General features: G+C 34.6%; 1 protein-coding gene across 1 annotated transcript in view; it reads left to right on the top strand.

Annotated features, from left to right (window-relative positions):
* lama4 (laminin, alpha 4) overlaps nt 1–17,698 on the top strand; it is a 60,405-nt gene that overhangs the window by 40,320 nt on the left and 2,387 nt on the right. The window contains exons 25-39 of the mRNA XM_051876125.1: nt 3,297–3,468; nt 4,492–4,623; nt 4,716–4,858; nt 4,968–5,097; nt 5,665–5,802; nt 6,070–6,203; nt 7,033–7,191; nt 8,543–8,693; nt 8,777–8,961; nt 9,815–10,004; nt 10,238–10,393; nt 13,419–13,578; nt 15,099–15,229; nt 16,414–16,507; nt 16,838–16,957. Of these exons, the coding sequence (XP_051732085.1) occupies nt 3,297–3,468; nt 4,492–4,623; nt 4,716–4,858; nt 4,968–5,097; nt 5,665–5,802; nt 6,070–6,203; nt 7,033–7,191; nt 8,543–8,693; nt 8,777–8,961; nt 9,815–10,004; nt 10,238–10,393; nt 13,419–13,578; nt 15,099–15,229; nt 16,414–16,507; nt 16,838–16,957 (2,195 nt within the window). The remainder of the gene's footprint in view (nt 1–3,296; nt 3,469–4,491; nt 4,624–4,715; nt 4,859–4,967; nt 5,098–5,664; nt 5,803–6,069; nt 6,204–7,032; nt 7,192–8,542; nt 8,694–8,776; nt 8,962–9,814; nt 10,005–10,237; nt 10,394–13,418; nt 13,579–15,098; nt 15,230–16,413; nt 16,508–16,837; nt 16,958–17,698) is intronic.

Here is a 17,698-nt window from a genome sequence, read left to right on the forward strand (position 1 = left end):
TATTTTAATGTTTTTATATTTAAACACATCAAAGCAAGACTGTGATTTTTATTGTCACTTAATACGCAGTTCATTTGCAAGTAGAAAATTACAGGAATACAATTTCAGCTATCATTAGCCTAATAAATATGCAAAGCAGTATGTTAGGTATGATGAGATGTGTCGCTCAACTCTGAGTCCGTCCACGCATCTCTAGCTCTATAACTGTGCTTTATAACTTGATTACTATATAGTTATTGTGTTGCTTTGTGCATTTCTTTCCTTTAAATGTCAGATATTTCTCTCCAAAGCTGTCCTCAGTGCTTGAATAAGGTCAAAGTTGTACTGTGTTACAAATCCTTTTTTAAATATCTAGGGAAAACAAGGGAGCATCATTAAAACACTGAACACGTACTGGAAAACAATCTGACACCATTTTGAAGTCAGCAACGTGTCTGTTTATTACAGTGAAACCAAGACAAAAATTAACCCAGAATATAATTATTTACATAAATTTACAAATTATGTACATTTGTTAACAAAGCAAAAATAATTCACAAAAGAACGGGGAAAAGAGAAAAGAACGAGACCGTGCCAAATCAAAGAAAGAAACAAAATATAACCAATCTTACTAAGCAGAAAACAAAACTTCTAATCTAACTCAACCATCAATATTCACAAAAAAACCCTACATTAAACAAAAAGAAAAATCTTCAGCGTCAAAGACGCCCTAAATAAACTACTCTTACTATAAACCAAAAATACAAAAAGTGGCACGTGTCACTAAACTAGTGTTCTATGCAAAAATTGACAACTCAGTGTGGCATATGTATATCACGTGATATCCTACCTGTTCTTTATCTCTTTCCCCGTTCAGTAATGACGGTTTATCAACCAGATAACAGAAACGGCGAGAAACACCAAAGAGAAAAGATCGAATGGGCCGTTAAACACTGACTTATCAAAGAACACAGACTTAACCAACAGGTATCAACACAAGGATGGTACAGGACAAAACAAGGTACATCACCAAACAACAATAAAATGTTTGGCGTGCCAGAGAACTCCCGCTTCCCGCAGAGGTGTGCTCTTTAATAACAAAGAATATACACTAACAAGAAGCGACACTCAATAGAACGTTCCATTGAAACACCGGCGCCCAGCAGCGGCCCTGCGTTTCCGCCATTTTTGGGTGAAAGCGAGTTGGCAGTCCACTAATTTCTATGGCAATATCAGCTTCTTTGTTAAAAAAAAAAGTACATTAAAGCTGAAATCCAACCTGAATGATGACAACACAGAATAAGATACTATCACTAATGATCATCAAATCCTTTTTACAGTTTATTTTACACACTTTGTGTTTAAGTCTTCCACTTTTTTCACAAAACCTTTGCTCTCTAGAAACCCAGGCAGTTTGGGTTAAAATTCTTTAAAAGGCTTATAAACACTGAATTATTACCAACATATGAAATTAAATTAAGGACATGCATCAGAAAAATTGGGAATGTTGGACAATAAATATATGAATATAACAGCTTGATTTTGCAGTGTTGTCTAATGTCCGTTAAAGCAAAAGTGTACAAAAGTGCGATAAGATCATTATGTTTGTAGCGTGATCCATTAAAACGTACAATATAGCCTAATTCAATTCAGACCTAGATATTGTTACTATTATTCCACTAGGTCTAAAATATATTGTTCGCTGCAAACATGATGATCTTAAATTTATTAATTATTAATTTACTATTAATAAATGTGTAAAGTTGCATAAAATGGAAATACTCAATAAAGTAGGCTAACTACATTACCTCAGATGGTTGAATGGTTGGATTCCACAACTGGAACACTTTAGAATACTGATCCTTCATTAATGAATAACTGCACAGGAACAAATGAGTAATGCATTATTAACACTCTAGTAACTACTATTAACTAACAAGAAACTGATTAATGAATTAGTAAGTAATAGTGCTCAGTTGAAGGTGGTAGTTCACTATTAGCTAATCAGTAACTACCTTTTCTTTCATACCTCCTAGAGAACTAAGAACTACAATATACAGGTTCATAATTAATGTGAATAATGCATAATGTATAATTAATTCTAAATTGAAGATCATGGTAACCCACTAGTAATGACTGAAGTATTACCAAATCCTTCAGAAGGAATTACTAAAAAATTGGATCAGTACTCTAAAGTGAGAAACATGATAACTCTCTAGTAACTACTGCAGTCATTGTAAACTTTTGAGGTTTTTGTAAAGTATTGAATAGTAATAACTGAAGAGTTACTACATCCTTCTAAAGGAACTACTAATTATTTGGATCAGTATTCTAAAGTGAAGATCATGGTAACCCACTAGTAATTTCTTAAGTGTTACCAAATACATCAGAAGGAATTACTGTACAAAACTGTACAAAAACCTCAAAAGTTTACAATGACTTCAGTAGTTACTAGAGAGTTATTATGTTTTTCACTTTAGAATACTGATCCAAATAATTAGTAATTCCTTCTGAAGGATTTGGTAATACTTCAGTCATTACTAGTGGGTTACCATGACCTTTACTTTAGAATTAATTATACATTATGCATCATTCATGTTAATTATAAACCTGTATATAGTAGTTCTTAGTAGTTCTCTGGGAGGTATGAAAAAACAGTAGTTACTGATTAGCTAATAGTGAACTACCACATTCAACTGAGCACTATTACTTATTAATTCATTAATCAGAGTTTCTCGTTAGTTAATAGTAGTTACTGGAGTGTTAATAATGCATTACTCATTTGTTCCCGTGTAGTTATTCATTAACGAAGGATCAGTATTCTAAAGTGTTACCAATAAAACATATATAAGACAATACAACATTTACTGTAGGAGCCATACAATTTACTGGTGACTTAATTTAAAAAAAACTGTTCTATTGCGCTTCTGATTTGGCAGTGAAATTCGCCGATTTGGGGTGCGTAAGATGTGAAGGATTCTATGGTCCAGTTAGTATTTTCAGCCCATAATGGCGGCCGCGCTATCGGAGCGCCATCTAGTGGCTGTTACACAAAAAGTATCAAAGTGCCGCCTCTTGGGTTCTAAGCTCTTTGTAATAATCAACTAGGGCGCCCTCATTGGTGAAGCCGCGCGTCACGGTGATTGGCAAAAGATTTGACCACTCGGGTACCCGCATCACCCTGCTGAAACGAAAAAAAAAAAAAAAAGAAGAGGGAAGAAAACAACCAAACAAAATACCATTCCCAAAACAAATAACATGGGACGTAACATACTGTATATGGCCTGTTTATATATTGCAATCTCTTTGTTTTCCAGGCATAAGTTGGCTTTCTCTCAGAGTCGCGTGACAAGTTATTTGTTTGATGGCAGCGGCTTCGCTTTAGTCAACAACATTGAGAGAAGAGGCAAAATTGGCATTGTTACTCGGTTTGATATCGAAGTTCGTACTGTTGCCAACAACGGCATTCTATTCCTCATGGTTAATGAGGTAAATATGGTTTCATTATAAATGTTGTTATTAAATTATTTTGCACTGATTCTTGGATTCTGGGACAAAACTCGAAAACTGAAAAAGTATATGTGTTGTTTTGATTAATTTGATGAGCATTTTCATTGGTATTCAGAGTAAAGACTCATTCACACCAAGGATAACGATAATGATAATGATATAGTTTTAAAAATCGTTCTAAATATAAAGAATAGCAGAGTTCGCACAAAAATGATAATGTGGATGCTAATATGGTTATTGTTATATTGTCACTTTACAATAAGGTTTCATTTGTTAACATTAGTTAGTGTATTAACTAACATGAACTAACAATGAGCATTACATTTGTTACAGTATTTTTACATTTTTGTCAGTGTTACTTAATAAAAATATAGTCGTTCATTGTTTTGTTTACTTGCATTAACTAATGTTAACAAATACAACTTTTGATTTTAATGATGTGTATTAGTAAATGTTGAAATTAACATTAACTAAGATAATTAAATACTGTAGAAGTAAAGTAGTGAACTAATGTTAACAAATGAAACCTTACTGTAAAGTGTTTTCGTTATCTTTATAATTATTCATTAATTGTTCGATAATCGCCCTGGTGTGAATGGGCCCACAGAAAATACAAAAATAATGTACATTTGAAATACAAATGTGAACATTTATACAAATATTAATAATTGTACTAATGCAAAGTTTCATATTAAGAATTTCAATGTTATTTGAAAACAAATTTAATTCTTAATATAAAACAAAAGGGTTTATTAATGGGGGAATGGAGAAGGAAGTTCATGTTAATGAATGTAACATGTGACATGCTATTTCACATAGCAAGAATTTGTAAGCTTAAAAATGCTTCATACTTTTCTCAGCTGTATGGTATTGTCCCTTTCTACATGTGTGATCATTTGATACATTTGTGCATAATTTTCTAGAACTGTAAGCCATTTCAGCTTACTCACTGACACTTTTTTTCTGTGCATATATTGCTGCATTTATGATGGGTTTCCACAGACAAATTTTTTCGTGCTGGAGCTGAAAAATGGGTTTCTCCGTCTGATGTACGATTTTGGTTTTACTAATGGTCCTGTCATCATGGAGAGTAACTTGGCCAAACTCCATATCAACGATGCTCGATATCATGAGGTAATTGCTTTCTTGAGGGCATTCATCAATTCATACAGTATCTTTAAACACAGTGCATAACTTTTAACACCCTATTGTAAATTTTGTCTCAGGTGTCTGTGATATATCATCACTCTAAGAAGATCATTCTGCTAGTGGACAGAAGCCATGTCAAGTCCATGGAAAATGAAAAGAAACCCTTACCATTCTCTGATATCTATATTGGAGGAGCTCCTTCTAGAATTCTGCTCTCGAGGTGAGAATCTTTGTTACCTATTAATGCACAGATCTGGTAGAGAGGGTGATCCAATGGCTTAGCAGTACTCATTTCTAACATTGAACCCAGCCATATGAATGTTCCACAGGCCAGAACTATCATCTCTGGTGGGATTGAAGGGTTGTGTAAAGGGCTTCCAGTTCCAGAAAAAGGATTTCAATCTCTTGGAGGAGCAAGGAACCATTGGTATCAGCAGTGGCTGTCCTGAAGAATCATTTGTATGTAACATATCCTTCTAAATTAATAGCATTGCCAAATTGGCCAAGGAATGATGAAAAAAAAAGTTGTCTGTGTCCAAAATGTGTAACACAGAATGAAATCCAATATAAAGTTTTCAATCAAACAAGCTGGAGTAAACATGCATGCACTACAGTACACATAAACTAAAGACGACACCGTACCCTGAACAAAAAGAAGAACTGAGGGCTTAAATAAATACTGAGATGATTAACAGAACAAGAACCAGGTGCGCAACTTGATTAGAAACCATGAAAACAAACTAGAAACAGGAACAGTAAACACCAGAAAACCGTGAGAACAAATCTAATCAGAACATAACTGTCACAATTAGTCTTTTTTTTTTTTAAACAAATTCTAAGATAGGAGACTGCTCACCAGGCTCACACGTGCTGTATTCACTTATTCAATATTTACCATTATGAATACCATTATGTCTTTGTACTGTTTAGCTTTGGCCTAAATTTTTTTAAAAAAAGAAGAAGAAAGAAAATAAATTAAGATGTTTTGAAAGAACTTGCTCAAATCTTGTGGTCTTACACCTGCAGATGTCTCGTAAGGCCTATTTCATGGGTGATGGCTATCTGGGCTCTACAGCTAAAATCTCACCATTCGAGTCTTTTGAGGGAGGACTAAACTTCAGAACTCTACAGTCTAATGGACTCCTATTCTACCACAAAGATGGGGTATATATATTTTTTAATCTTCTTAGTTACCGTGATTTACCCAGTCAAGTCTTGTTCTGCCTCTAACCTTTAACAGGCAAGGAAGCTATTCTTAAAGCAAGAAACAAAGGAAAAAGGAGATCCAAGGCTTGGTTGCAATGTTTTTACTCCATATCAACCTGCATACTCCCCACTAGTGTAGAAACTTGCTATGTGAAGGAGGGGATTGGGTGAATGTGTGTTTGATACAGATGTTATAGATCAAGCCAGTCTTTCTCTCTGTTCTAGTTGGATGAGTTTTCTCTCTCATTGGAGAATGGTGCAGTGCTTCTCCAGTCCAAAGGAACCAGAGTCAGATCACATAAGAAGAATTATAATGATGGACGGCCTCATTTCTTAGTTGCCTCAGTGACCAATCAGAAGTAAGTTGGTGACTTTTTAAAAAGTTGGTTAATTTTTACAAAAATATTAGAAATTAAAATATATTAAAAATATTTTACCATGTAATATTCATTTATTTTAGTAAATTTGAATCCATTTTACTTACATGCTACATAATTTTAGTTGAAAAAAAGACAGTTTGCGATAATGCGCAGAATGACAAAAATATGGCATACCTTACAGTGCCTTTAGAAAGTTTTCAAACCCCATAATTTTTTTTCAAATTTTGTTATGCTGCAACCTTATGCTAAAATACTTTAAATTATTTTTTCCACATTACTTTACACTCCATACCCCACAATGATGATAAATATAATAAATATATATTACATTTTTAACATCTGTCAAACATAAGATTCCAAAAAAGACATAATCAACATAAAATGTGATTATGAAAATCAATCATAAAGACATTATCAACATAAAATGTGTTCCTAATGTGAAAACCTGAGCTTCTGCAATAATAGCATATATTTAATATTTTGAAATTACAAAGAAGACAAAGAAGAATAAGTAGCACAAGACCCTTTGTATTGGGTAATCAGATCTCTACATTTTTCATTTTTCTTCTTCAAAAATTGTTAGTGCATCTTTAATATCTTGCATTTGTTATTTCTCATCATATTTTTGTAAATGGTAGTTTTAATTAAAATCAATTGTTTTCATGATGCATCTTTTGTCTCATCTTAATTACTAGTGATGAAAAACATTCTGCATTTTGTTGATCTCAAATGAAGTTCTAAAGCTAATAAGGTGTCCTCCTATGTATAGACTTGTTACATCAACTATTTATCCATGATCTCTTGGTAGGTATGAACTTGTAATTGATGACAAAGACAAGCAGGAGAAGAAGAAGCCGTCTTCCACGCCTCAGTCAGATAATGTTCCAAAGACCTTCTACTATGGAGGCTCTCCTATGAGTTCCATACAGAATTTCACTGGGTGCATCAGTTACGCATATATTAGCAGGTAACATATACAGCCTTTTTCAAACAAAACTAAAATAAAGATGTTTTTCTCACACAACCACTACAGAACAAATTTTTAATTGCTTTAAATTTACTGTGTAAATTGTTGTTGTTTTTGGTTAGCTCAGGGTATGAGAAATCTGATCTGGTGGTTCCCAACCCTATTCCCCAAGCCCTCCAACACTTAACTTTTTGAATGTCTCCTTTTTTCTGACATTTTTCTGATAATTCTCTACTACTGATCTACTAATGCACAACTCTCTGAATATGACAATGTTAATGTATTTGGTCTTGGTGGACTAGATCTGCTACACTGCTGCAAAGCAAGTATGGATTTGTAACTGCCAATAGATAAACAGACACGCTGCTGTGAGCATGTAAGACATGCTGCTGCTGCATGAATAGACATACATAATTCCTGTAGCAGATCTGGATAGGTGGAGCTGGGGTGGTGGAGGGTTTCAGAGGAACTCTGATAGCACGCTGCAGAACTAGCCTAGAGTGAACACTGAACCAGACTATTTAAATGTTGAGCAGTCTCACTGGCTGCACAATCAGCTTGTACCATGTCAGCTTGTGCCATGTACTAAATGATGTGATTGTTAGCAGATTGCAGGTAAAGGATCTATCAGCCTGCGCTGATAGTTTCATGGCTGAACTAGATGCATAACATATTGAAAGTCTTATATTTTTAGTGTGTAATATCTTCAAATATAGACACTCCAACCTCTGTAATAAATACAGAAATCCCAGTCTCACCCAAATCAGTACACAAATCCTTGACAGAATTTTTATTTTTGGGTGAACTATCCCTTTAAGCTGGACAATGACACTATTTTCTTTTAGAGCTGTTGTGCAGCTGAAACAAACTTTGTTGCATAATTTTTCTGTTATCACTGTAAAGCTGCTTTGAAACAATCTGTATCGTAAAATGCACTATATAAAAAAAAGGTGACTTGACTTGGATCAAACAGGGAATCTTAGAAGGGAGCATAATGCAAGACCTTCGTTCATCTTCGGAACACAAATTAAGTTATTTTTGATGAAATCTGAGAGGTATATGACTCGTCCATTGCGCACAAAAAGTATTCTTGTCGCTTCATAAAATTAGGGTTGAACCACTGTAGTCACAGTGACTGTTTTAACAATGTGTTTAGTACTTTTCTGGACCTTGAAAGTGTTGATTATATTGCTGTCTATGGACGAGTCATATACCTCTCGGATTTCATCAAAAATATCTTAATTTGTCTTCCGAATATGAACGAAGGTCTTACGAGTGTGGAACGACATGAGAATGAGTAATTAATGACAGAATTTTCATTTTGTGTATGTGTGATGTGTGTGTGATGCAGGCAGGATAGAGATATAGAGCCAGAAGACTTCCAACGTTACAGTGAGAATGTGCAGGTGTCACTACAGGACTGCCCAGTGGAAAGACCCCCCGCTGCTCTGCTCAAAGACAGCAGAGACTCCTCTAGACGAAGTCCGGGACACTCCCGCAAGGTGCAACATACCAGCTAACACAGGTGCATGAATACCCTGTGTAATTACACAGTTATGCACCTAAACATATTGTTGTCTCACAGGTGGGCAGGGATGAGTCAAGTCTGACACATGGCTTGAAGAGCAATCCTTTGGATGTTCCAGAGACAGAGGCTGCTTCGTGTTACCTGTCCTCCCGCCCACGAGTGACCCGCCACGCTTACCACTATGGTGGTTCAGCCCACAGCCGACATGAGTACACAGGCGTTGCCAGTGTTATCAGAAATGAGTGAGTATTGATGGTACAAAGTAAAACAAGTTTACTATGAAGAAAAGCCATACATATGGAGCTGGTTGTGTGATGCAAATATCAAAATGTATTAGTTTACAAATCTTGCACTATGGTAAAAGTGTTTTAAGGTCATAACATGGTATTTTGCGTGGAAATGCATGAAAAAGAGTCTTCATTATATCGATAATCTGTCCCTGTAATCATAAATTGTGTGAAAAGGAATTAAAGTTTTTGGTGTTTTACTGCCACTAGTGTTCATTTCAGCCAGAAACTGCAGTAAATTTTATGTATAGGTACATTTTTGGATTTTTGCAAAAATGTAGGTAGAGGCATGTTTTTCAAATGAGCGGATTTCACTGCAAAAACCTGTTTCTTATTTACTCACCACCCACCATCCTGCTAAATCAGTGGATATTGCCCAGGGGTTTGCTTACTTCTGTTCTGTACTGAATGTACCACGATAGTGTACAACAATCTGAGGTGTTTTTGGCATAATATTTATCCACTACAGTCAGCTTTGAGACTTTCAAAGCGAAGTGCATGACAGTGCACCTGACCTGGTGGTGTTTGGAAGAGTTTAGAACAATACTAATACTCCTTCTATCATATCTATGTATTGCAGAAATAATTAGAGTAGTATGGAAGTTTGCCATTCCGAACATAGCTACCCCTGCTCTTTACTATGCAAATTCGTTATATTATAAAATGTGCCTTATTCATAAGACTCAGCACTATTTGTCTGGTGTAATTGTCTTTTGATTATAGCAGCAGTTATTTATTAAGTGATAGAGCCATAAATTGGTAGACGTGGCGATACATAACGTGCTCTCTGTTCTTCTATCTCTTTTAGATCTCACTTTTCTCTAGCTCTGAAAACTCATTCAGCGTTCGGTCTCATCTTCTACATGGCTGACGAGTCTGAGGAGAACTTTATGGCTCTGTTCCTCACTCATGGAAGGCTGGTATTCACTTTCAGTTCAGGCCAAAACCATGTCAGAATCCGATCCAAAGAGAAGTACAGTGATGGACAGTGGCATGATGTAAGAATGACTAATGTTCACTAATAAATTTCGAGGTGACACGTTAAATTTCTGTGACATTAGCTACACTAAATGAAATTGTACAGATAATGATCACCTTCGAATGCTGAGGTGTTCAGTTCAGTTATTTGATTTGTCTTGAAAGTAAAATAAGTTGTAATTATTTAATAGTTTGCCTATTACAAGGGTGTCTCTTACACACCTTTTATGTGACACTTTCTCTTACTCTGTAGATTATCTTTATCAGAGGTGGAAATATGGGCAGACTGATAATTGATGGCCTTACGGTATTAGAGGACAGAGCCCCGGGCAGAAACATCTCACTGCTTGTCCAAGATCCTCTCTATGTCGGTGGGGTGCCGCCTGATCAGGCTAAGAAAAACATTCAGGTATTGTGATTCCTCGTTAACTCCCACATGCCCTCAGGTCCAGCAAATGTACACAGTACAAAGATGACCTAGTGAACTCTGCAGTAGTGCACTAAATATCCTGATGCCTCACACTTTAACATTCTGTCACTATAAAAGGAAATATCCAGTGTTGTTACATTTTAAAATAGTATTCACATTACTTTGGTGCAATTTTGTATGAAAGCTCTCAAGTTAACGGTCATATAGGTTCTCTTCTCTGCTGAGATATTTTATTGTCTGTGGGGTGGGCGCCATCTGGAATGTAGGCAGCTGAACCAGAATAAATGACAAGCACATATTCTAGCACAATTTTGTCTGTTCATAGTAATAGAGGATTGTATGCATACTCTTTTGACCCATTTAAGTAGGACTTAAGTACTTATTTATATGTAATTTCCTAATTACTTCTATTTTCTTAGAGTTAAATATAGTTAAAGTGCACTGCTGAATGTACTGACTAGCATTTGTGGTAAATAAAATATATTTTAATGTAATTTCTATTGAAATTGTTATGATAACTTTAAATGTACTATTGAATAACACACTACACTTAGGATTTTAAGTACACTTAAGTGGCATTTTATTAATACCATATTATCTGCAAGTACACTTTATATATATATATATATATATATATATATATACTTTAAAGGTTTGAAGTATGTTATGTGCTAAATGCACATTCAATACAATTAAACGCACTTCATTTTCACAAGGGTAGGAAAATCCTGAGCAAAAGTATGTTTTTAGTTAAATGAAGTTCTATATTGCCATTATATACTGTAGGAGCAGGTTTAAAGGGTTTATCTATTGAATAGGGCTGGGTATTGAATTTTTAGCAATTTAGATTATGCTTATCGATTCCGATTCTTATTGATTCCTAGTTTTAATTTCAATAATGTAAAAAAAAAAAAAAACATATTTATTCCTTGACATTATGCAAAGCATTCTGTTGCAGCTGAATACCATGAACAAAAATCAGTAGCCTATAAAAAACACTTACACAAGGAACTTACCACAAAAATACCACAGCAAAAACAGCTTGACTAACTAATGTAAATTTCAAACATTATTGAAGACAAGTAAACAGTAATAAAATAAGAACAAATAAACAAATTAGCAGTAGCACAAATAAATACGACTGAAACAAGTTCAGGTGCAGAAACTGAAATAAAATGTAATCAAATGTAAAATAACACTGTATAGTTTTCGTTTTATGAAAATTTTATGAAAATTAATTCTTATTAAACTTACAAAAGTTATTCAGTCAAGATCAGTGAGTGATTTTCTCTTTGTTTTTTATTCTTTGATTAACAGTAATAACACAGACTGTAGCAGGTTTATTAGGCTGCTGTCACTTTAAGAGCGAATGCCCAATATGAAGCACATGCGCTTTCTATCTCAACAGTTTATGTTTACTTAAGACATTAATAACTGTGTTTACAAGGATATTTTGACTTAATTTTGTGTGTTTTTCTGTTCAAGCACAAGAAGACGCAAAGTATCCGATTCCAGAATTGGAATTGATTTTCAATTCCCAACCCTACTATTGACCAACGTGGGTCTTGAACCCAAAATCCTGAGATTAAGAGCCATACTGTACCAGCTGAGCTGACCTGGTTTCTGCACCTGTCAGATTAGTTTTATTACCACCTCTAATTTTAGTCACAGGATTGCTTAAAACACCCAGGAACACAATTGTTAAGATGAACTAACAATAGTCAATATTTGCAGCAATTATTAATATTGATTGATGTTAATTTTTACATATACATTTGTAGCATTAAAAGTTATATACATTAACATCAGTTTAAGCATTATTATAAGAAAAACTTGTGACAACGTACATAAAGCACTTTAGGTTCAACATCCTAAACTCAAACCTTTTATACAGTAACAATGTATGACCCCTAATTCAAATGAAGTTGCTTCAGGATGTGATTACCCCAAATTGTACAGAAACAATGAATGTGTTGACTTTGTTCTTCTTCATCATGATAAATCAAGCTAGTTGGGTTGATGCAGTTATTCTAATGTAATCAGATAAGTAGAACTTATTTTTTAGAGCATGACACTGTCATTTCTTACACAATAGTATTTATAAATTAACATTAAAGGGTTAGTTCACCCAAAAAGGAAAATTCTGTCATTAATTACTCACCCTCATGTTGTTCCAAATCAGACATTCGTTCATCTTCGGAACACAAATAAAGATCTTTTTAATGAAGTCTGAGAGCTTTCTGTCCCTCCATTGACAGCTACGCATCTACCACTTTCAAGCACCAGAAAGGTAGTAAAGTCAAGACATCATAAAAGTAATCCAAAGTTTGTGTTCCGAACATGAACAAATGTTTGGGTTTGGAACGACATGAGGGTGAGTAATTAATGACAGGATTTTCATTTTTGGGTGAACAAACCCTTTAACTAGAATTAATAAATGCTTTAGTTCAGCATTGTCCAGTTCATTTACTAGTGTAAAGGTGGAGCAACATTTTGAAGAGAAACTTGCTGAGAAAATTAGATCTTAGAATGGTAGTTGACAAGAAATACTTTTGGAAGGTTGACACATTCTGTGGTGTAACATGCTATACTAAATCTTAAACACCATTTTGCTAATTCTTCCATAATTATTATGCATCGTTTTACATGGCTCTCTGCAATACCTGATTTGACTTGGTCAATTGCAACATTCTGCAGTCAAGCATTTTATGTTTAATGACTGCCAAAATCAATATTTTGACTGCAGCCGAAACTCTCCTACACTGTTGTCGTTTTGTGTTTCTCAGCGCACATAACACGTTCTTTTCTTCTCACATCATAAAAAAAAAAACTCAAATCAATATTTCATGTCTTTTTTTTATCTATTTGGTAAATAGTAGTATTATATTGGGTCCTGATCAGCCTGTTTGGGCTTTTTTTGTGGTAATGATGTTACAACTGTACAACTGACTGTTAATGAAAAGTATTAGGTTCTTAAGTTCTCATTCTTCTATTACTTCTTTAGAAGACATCTGTGTCTAGCTTTTCTGGCTGCGTGCGGAGTCTCCAGCTGAATGGCCGCTGGCTCACCTCTGTCTCCAGCAGTTTTGGGGTCACACCCTGCTACGAAGGCCCCTCAGAACCAGGGACATACTTCACTGAGGAGGGAGGATATGTGCTGCTGGGTAACATACTATGTTAACATACTATCTTTATTAGTTTGCCTCAGATTCTCTTAATTAAATGCTTTATTGTTGAGAAAGAGGAGACTGTGTTCTCACCATATAGCTCAATGACTCCGCTGAGTCTGTCCACATGAATTCATTTACATTCTTGATTTATTTGATTGATTTATTATTGATTTATTTAATTTTTTGTTGTTGTTTTTTGTGATCTTTTGTTTGATCTAAAGACCCGCTTAATGCTTAGAATTAATTTTATAGACATATACACATATACAAATAAAATGGAGAAGCAGACATAAGGTGTCCAGCATACATACTATATGTATGAACTCCTTCAATAGTGTTTTAAAAGCATCCCAGGATGCACCTAATGAAGTTGAATGGATCATACAGTACCAAGAATGTGCATAGCTGTCAAGGAAAATGGTTGCTGTTTAAGCTCAAGTATAAGTAAACAGATATGGTCATAAGTTTACATACACCTTGCAGAATCTGCAAAATGTTAATTTTAAAAAGGATCATAAAAACTGCATGTGAACTAAATAAGAAAATTGTACACATCTTCATAATTTTCAAAAGTTTTCACCCCGTGCTCTTAATGCATTGTGTTGCTTACTTGAGCATCAGCAAATCTTTGCAGCTTTTGTAATAGTTGTGTAGGCGTCCCTCAATTCTCCTCAGTGCGAAAATATGGATCTCAGCATCATACAGTCACTGCTGGAAAGGAAAAGAAACTGAAAAAAAAAAACTAAAGAATGTGGAGGACCTGAAGAAATTTTTTGAAGAACAGTGAGCAGTTTTACTTCTCAGGACAAACAAGGGACCAATGAACAACTATCACAAAGTGAAACACTATTTCACAGCTTTGATGATATTACTATTAATGGAAAATATGGAAAATAAAACTGATAAAGAAAAGGTAGGTGTGCAAACATTTGGCTCTTGTTGAATATATCAGCTTAACCAGCTATAGCTGCCTTAACTGGTCAACAAGCTTCATCAGAATGACTAAAGCATGTTTTGCTGGTGAGCAACATTATGGTGAGAACCAAACACACACTAATCAGTAAAACCAGTTTGAACCAGCTTGGAAATTCATGCTAGTCTTCCACAAGAATAATAAGAACAAGCAGCCCAACACATAAGTGAGAGCCACAGACAGACAGAGGCTCCCGTGGGAGAAGTGGAATGTGATCTGCCCCTTATTGCCACACTGCAGCGATCTGATTGGTTAATGCAGAGGTTGGGGAAGATTTAAGCAGACCTCAAGGTCTTGGGAAACACAGTTGCAGCTGTTGAATGTGCATAGAGAAATTTCACGCCCTGGTGTGATGTTCAGGGGGTTACACATGCACATAACTCTGCTAGGCTCAAGAGGACACAATTCTAGCATGCAGCGCTAAACAGCTGAATACGAGAATCCGATGTCTTCTTACCTGAATGTATTAGCAATCTTGTGGATAGAATCTAATCCAGTAATATGCTGAAATAAAGTATGTTCTTCTTCTCCTGCCACGCAGATGACTCCTTTAATTTTGGCTCAACATTTAAGCTGGTGATGGAGGTGCGCCCTCGTGTGGCGTCAGGAGTGCTACTGCATGTCTTTACTGGAGAGAAGGAATATCTCACCCTGTACATCTATCAAAGCCAGGTCTGAAGAGCCAATCAGAGATTCATTGCAAACATCCCATGCTGTATGATCAAATTTCTGTCTGTGAAAATATCATTAACTTATCACTAAGCCAAGCCTTGAAATGGTACTTTTACTGACTAATCGTACTAGGAGTATAGCAACTGTTGCCGTCAGACAAGTTTTTTCCCCCTCTTTTTTTTTGTTTTTTTGTAATGTAAGCCTTTGTGAAAAAGAAGTATACTTTAGAATACATTTAAAAACTACTTATTATAGAAATAATATACTTTAAATACTTTATAATGTAATTCAGTGTGAGCTGAATGTAGTGTTTTCAAACACTTAATTGCGTGTTATTTACAATTACATGAAAATGTACTACTATAGTTTTAGATTAAAGGGTTAGTTCATCCCAAAATGAAAATTCTGTCATTAATTACTCACCCTTATGTTTTTCCACACCCGTAAGACGTTCGTTCATCTTTGGAAGACAAATCTAAATCTTTTTGATGACAGAATGCTGTCACATTTCCTTCCATTGACTGCCTTTGTAACTACCACTTTGATGCTTCAAAAAGTTCATGAAGAGATCGGAAAACTAATCCATATGAATTGAGCGATTTAGTCCAAATTTTCTGAAAAGAATCGATCACTTGTCATGATGAACAGATTTAATTTAGGCTTTTACTCACATGTAAACATTGATCAGTGAACATAAGCAGAAGCTCAATCTAACCTGAATAACGCACAAGAGACTCTTCCGGAAGCTCAAACGTGCTGAGTAACACACAAGAATGAACCTCATTTGTTACGCAGCATGTTTAAGCTTCTATTTTCACTTGCCTAATACGTGTTTTGAATTCTAATTCAGTCTCCACAATCCTTAATCATGTTACTGCACAACTGAACAATTTCCTTAAAAAAAAAAAAAAAAAAAAACAGCATAAAAATGATTTTCATTATAGCTTGCATAATTACTGTTCACAGTAATCTCAGATTGATTTCTAAGTGAAATGTTATAATAATGTTTGAGCGAGGAACAGTAAAAAGGCAGAGATTAGAGAATGGTTATATGCAATACAGTTGCAATGCAAAACATTTATATTGTAGTCCTGTGCAGATGTTTCCATTCTTGCATGTTTTCATAAGAGATATATTTAATAATAAGTGTGAAGTCATGTGATTTATTTGATGGGGTTTTGTAGGTGGTGGTGGTGGTGAATAATGGTATCCGTGAGTTCTCCACCTATGTGTCTCCTAGACTAGAAATCTGTGATGGAAACTGGCACAAGATCACAGGTACAGACTTAAAATCCATAAACTTCATACGATTATAATGTCTCATTTTTTTTTTTTCATTAGAATACCTAATTTAATAATTTTATAAATATTGCATTTTGAAGTGCATTGTACTTTTTTAAAAAAAATTCTACGTGTTTTTTTTTTTTTTTTTTCTCCAGCTATGTCTTAATTTCTACAGAGAAATAATCACTCATTAAAGATTCACTGTTGTGTATAAAGCTCACTTGAATTTGTTGTAGAAAATTGTCGTTATGGTGCCTTGGAATCCTGTCAGGTCACTGAGGCGGCAAGTGTAGTGCCATCATTAAGCGTTGTTGTGCTTTCCAGTGATCAGAGATGGTACCGTGGTGCAGCTGGATGTGGACTCAGAGGTGAATCACATCGTGGGGTCTGTCAGTGAACCAGCACAGAACACCAGTGCTCCAGTGTTTATTGGAGGAGCCCCAGGTCAGTCACCACTAATGTTCAGAGACAATGAACATTAGTGGAAAATGTATGAATTTCATTGAGATTAGAGAACAAAATATCTACATATTCTAAATCATTTTGGATTACAAGGTGATTTTTATTGGATGTATTTAAGCAGTTCCACTTAAGTTCAAACATATATTTAAAATAAAATAGCTACTTCATTTTTTATTTATTTTTATTTTTTTGATAATACATTTAAAGTGTTGCCAAAGTGTCCTAGAACGTCTTGGGGCCATGTTTTGTAAACCAGTTTACAACAGCTTCAAATGTGGCAGTCCCATTTTATATTAGGTGTCCTTAACTACTATGCTCTTATGTTTATTCTCATTAACTAAAACTAAAACCACAAAAAATGTATTACTTGAAATAAAACAAACATTAACTGAAATAAAATATACAAAACTTAAACTTTATTTCATTTCAGCTAGTTGCCAAGGCAAATTTTACAATTTTCGTTTGGTTTAAGTTGTACTAAAATAAAACAAAATTACTAAAACTTTAAATAAAGTTAAAATAAAAATAGAAAATAGAAAAATAAAATTTAATTCAAAATATTAAGAAAAACTATAATATTATATCAATGATACTAAAATAGGTGGGAAACGGTTAGGTTTAAGGGTGGGTTAAGGTGTAAGGGAAGGCCCAACAGTGTAATTATAGATGTAACTACAGATGTAATTATATAAAGGTCATTTTTTTAAATAAAAGTACAATGTG

This window comes from Ctenopharyngodon idella, chromosome 20 (assembly GCF_019924925.1).
Source record: "Ctenopharyngodon idella isolate HZGC_01 chromosome 20, HZGC01, whole genome shotgun sequence".
In the NCBI taxonomy this organism is placed as follows: Eukaryota; Metazoa; Chordata; class Actinopteri; order Cypriniformes; family Xenocyprididae; genus Ctenopharyngodon; species Ctenopharyngodon idella.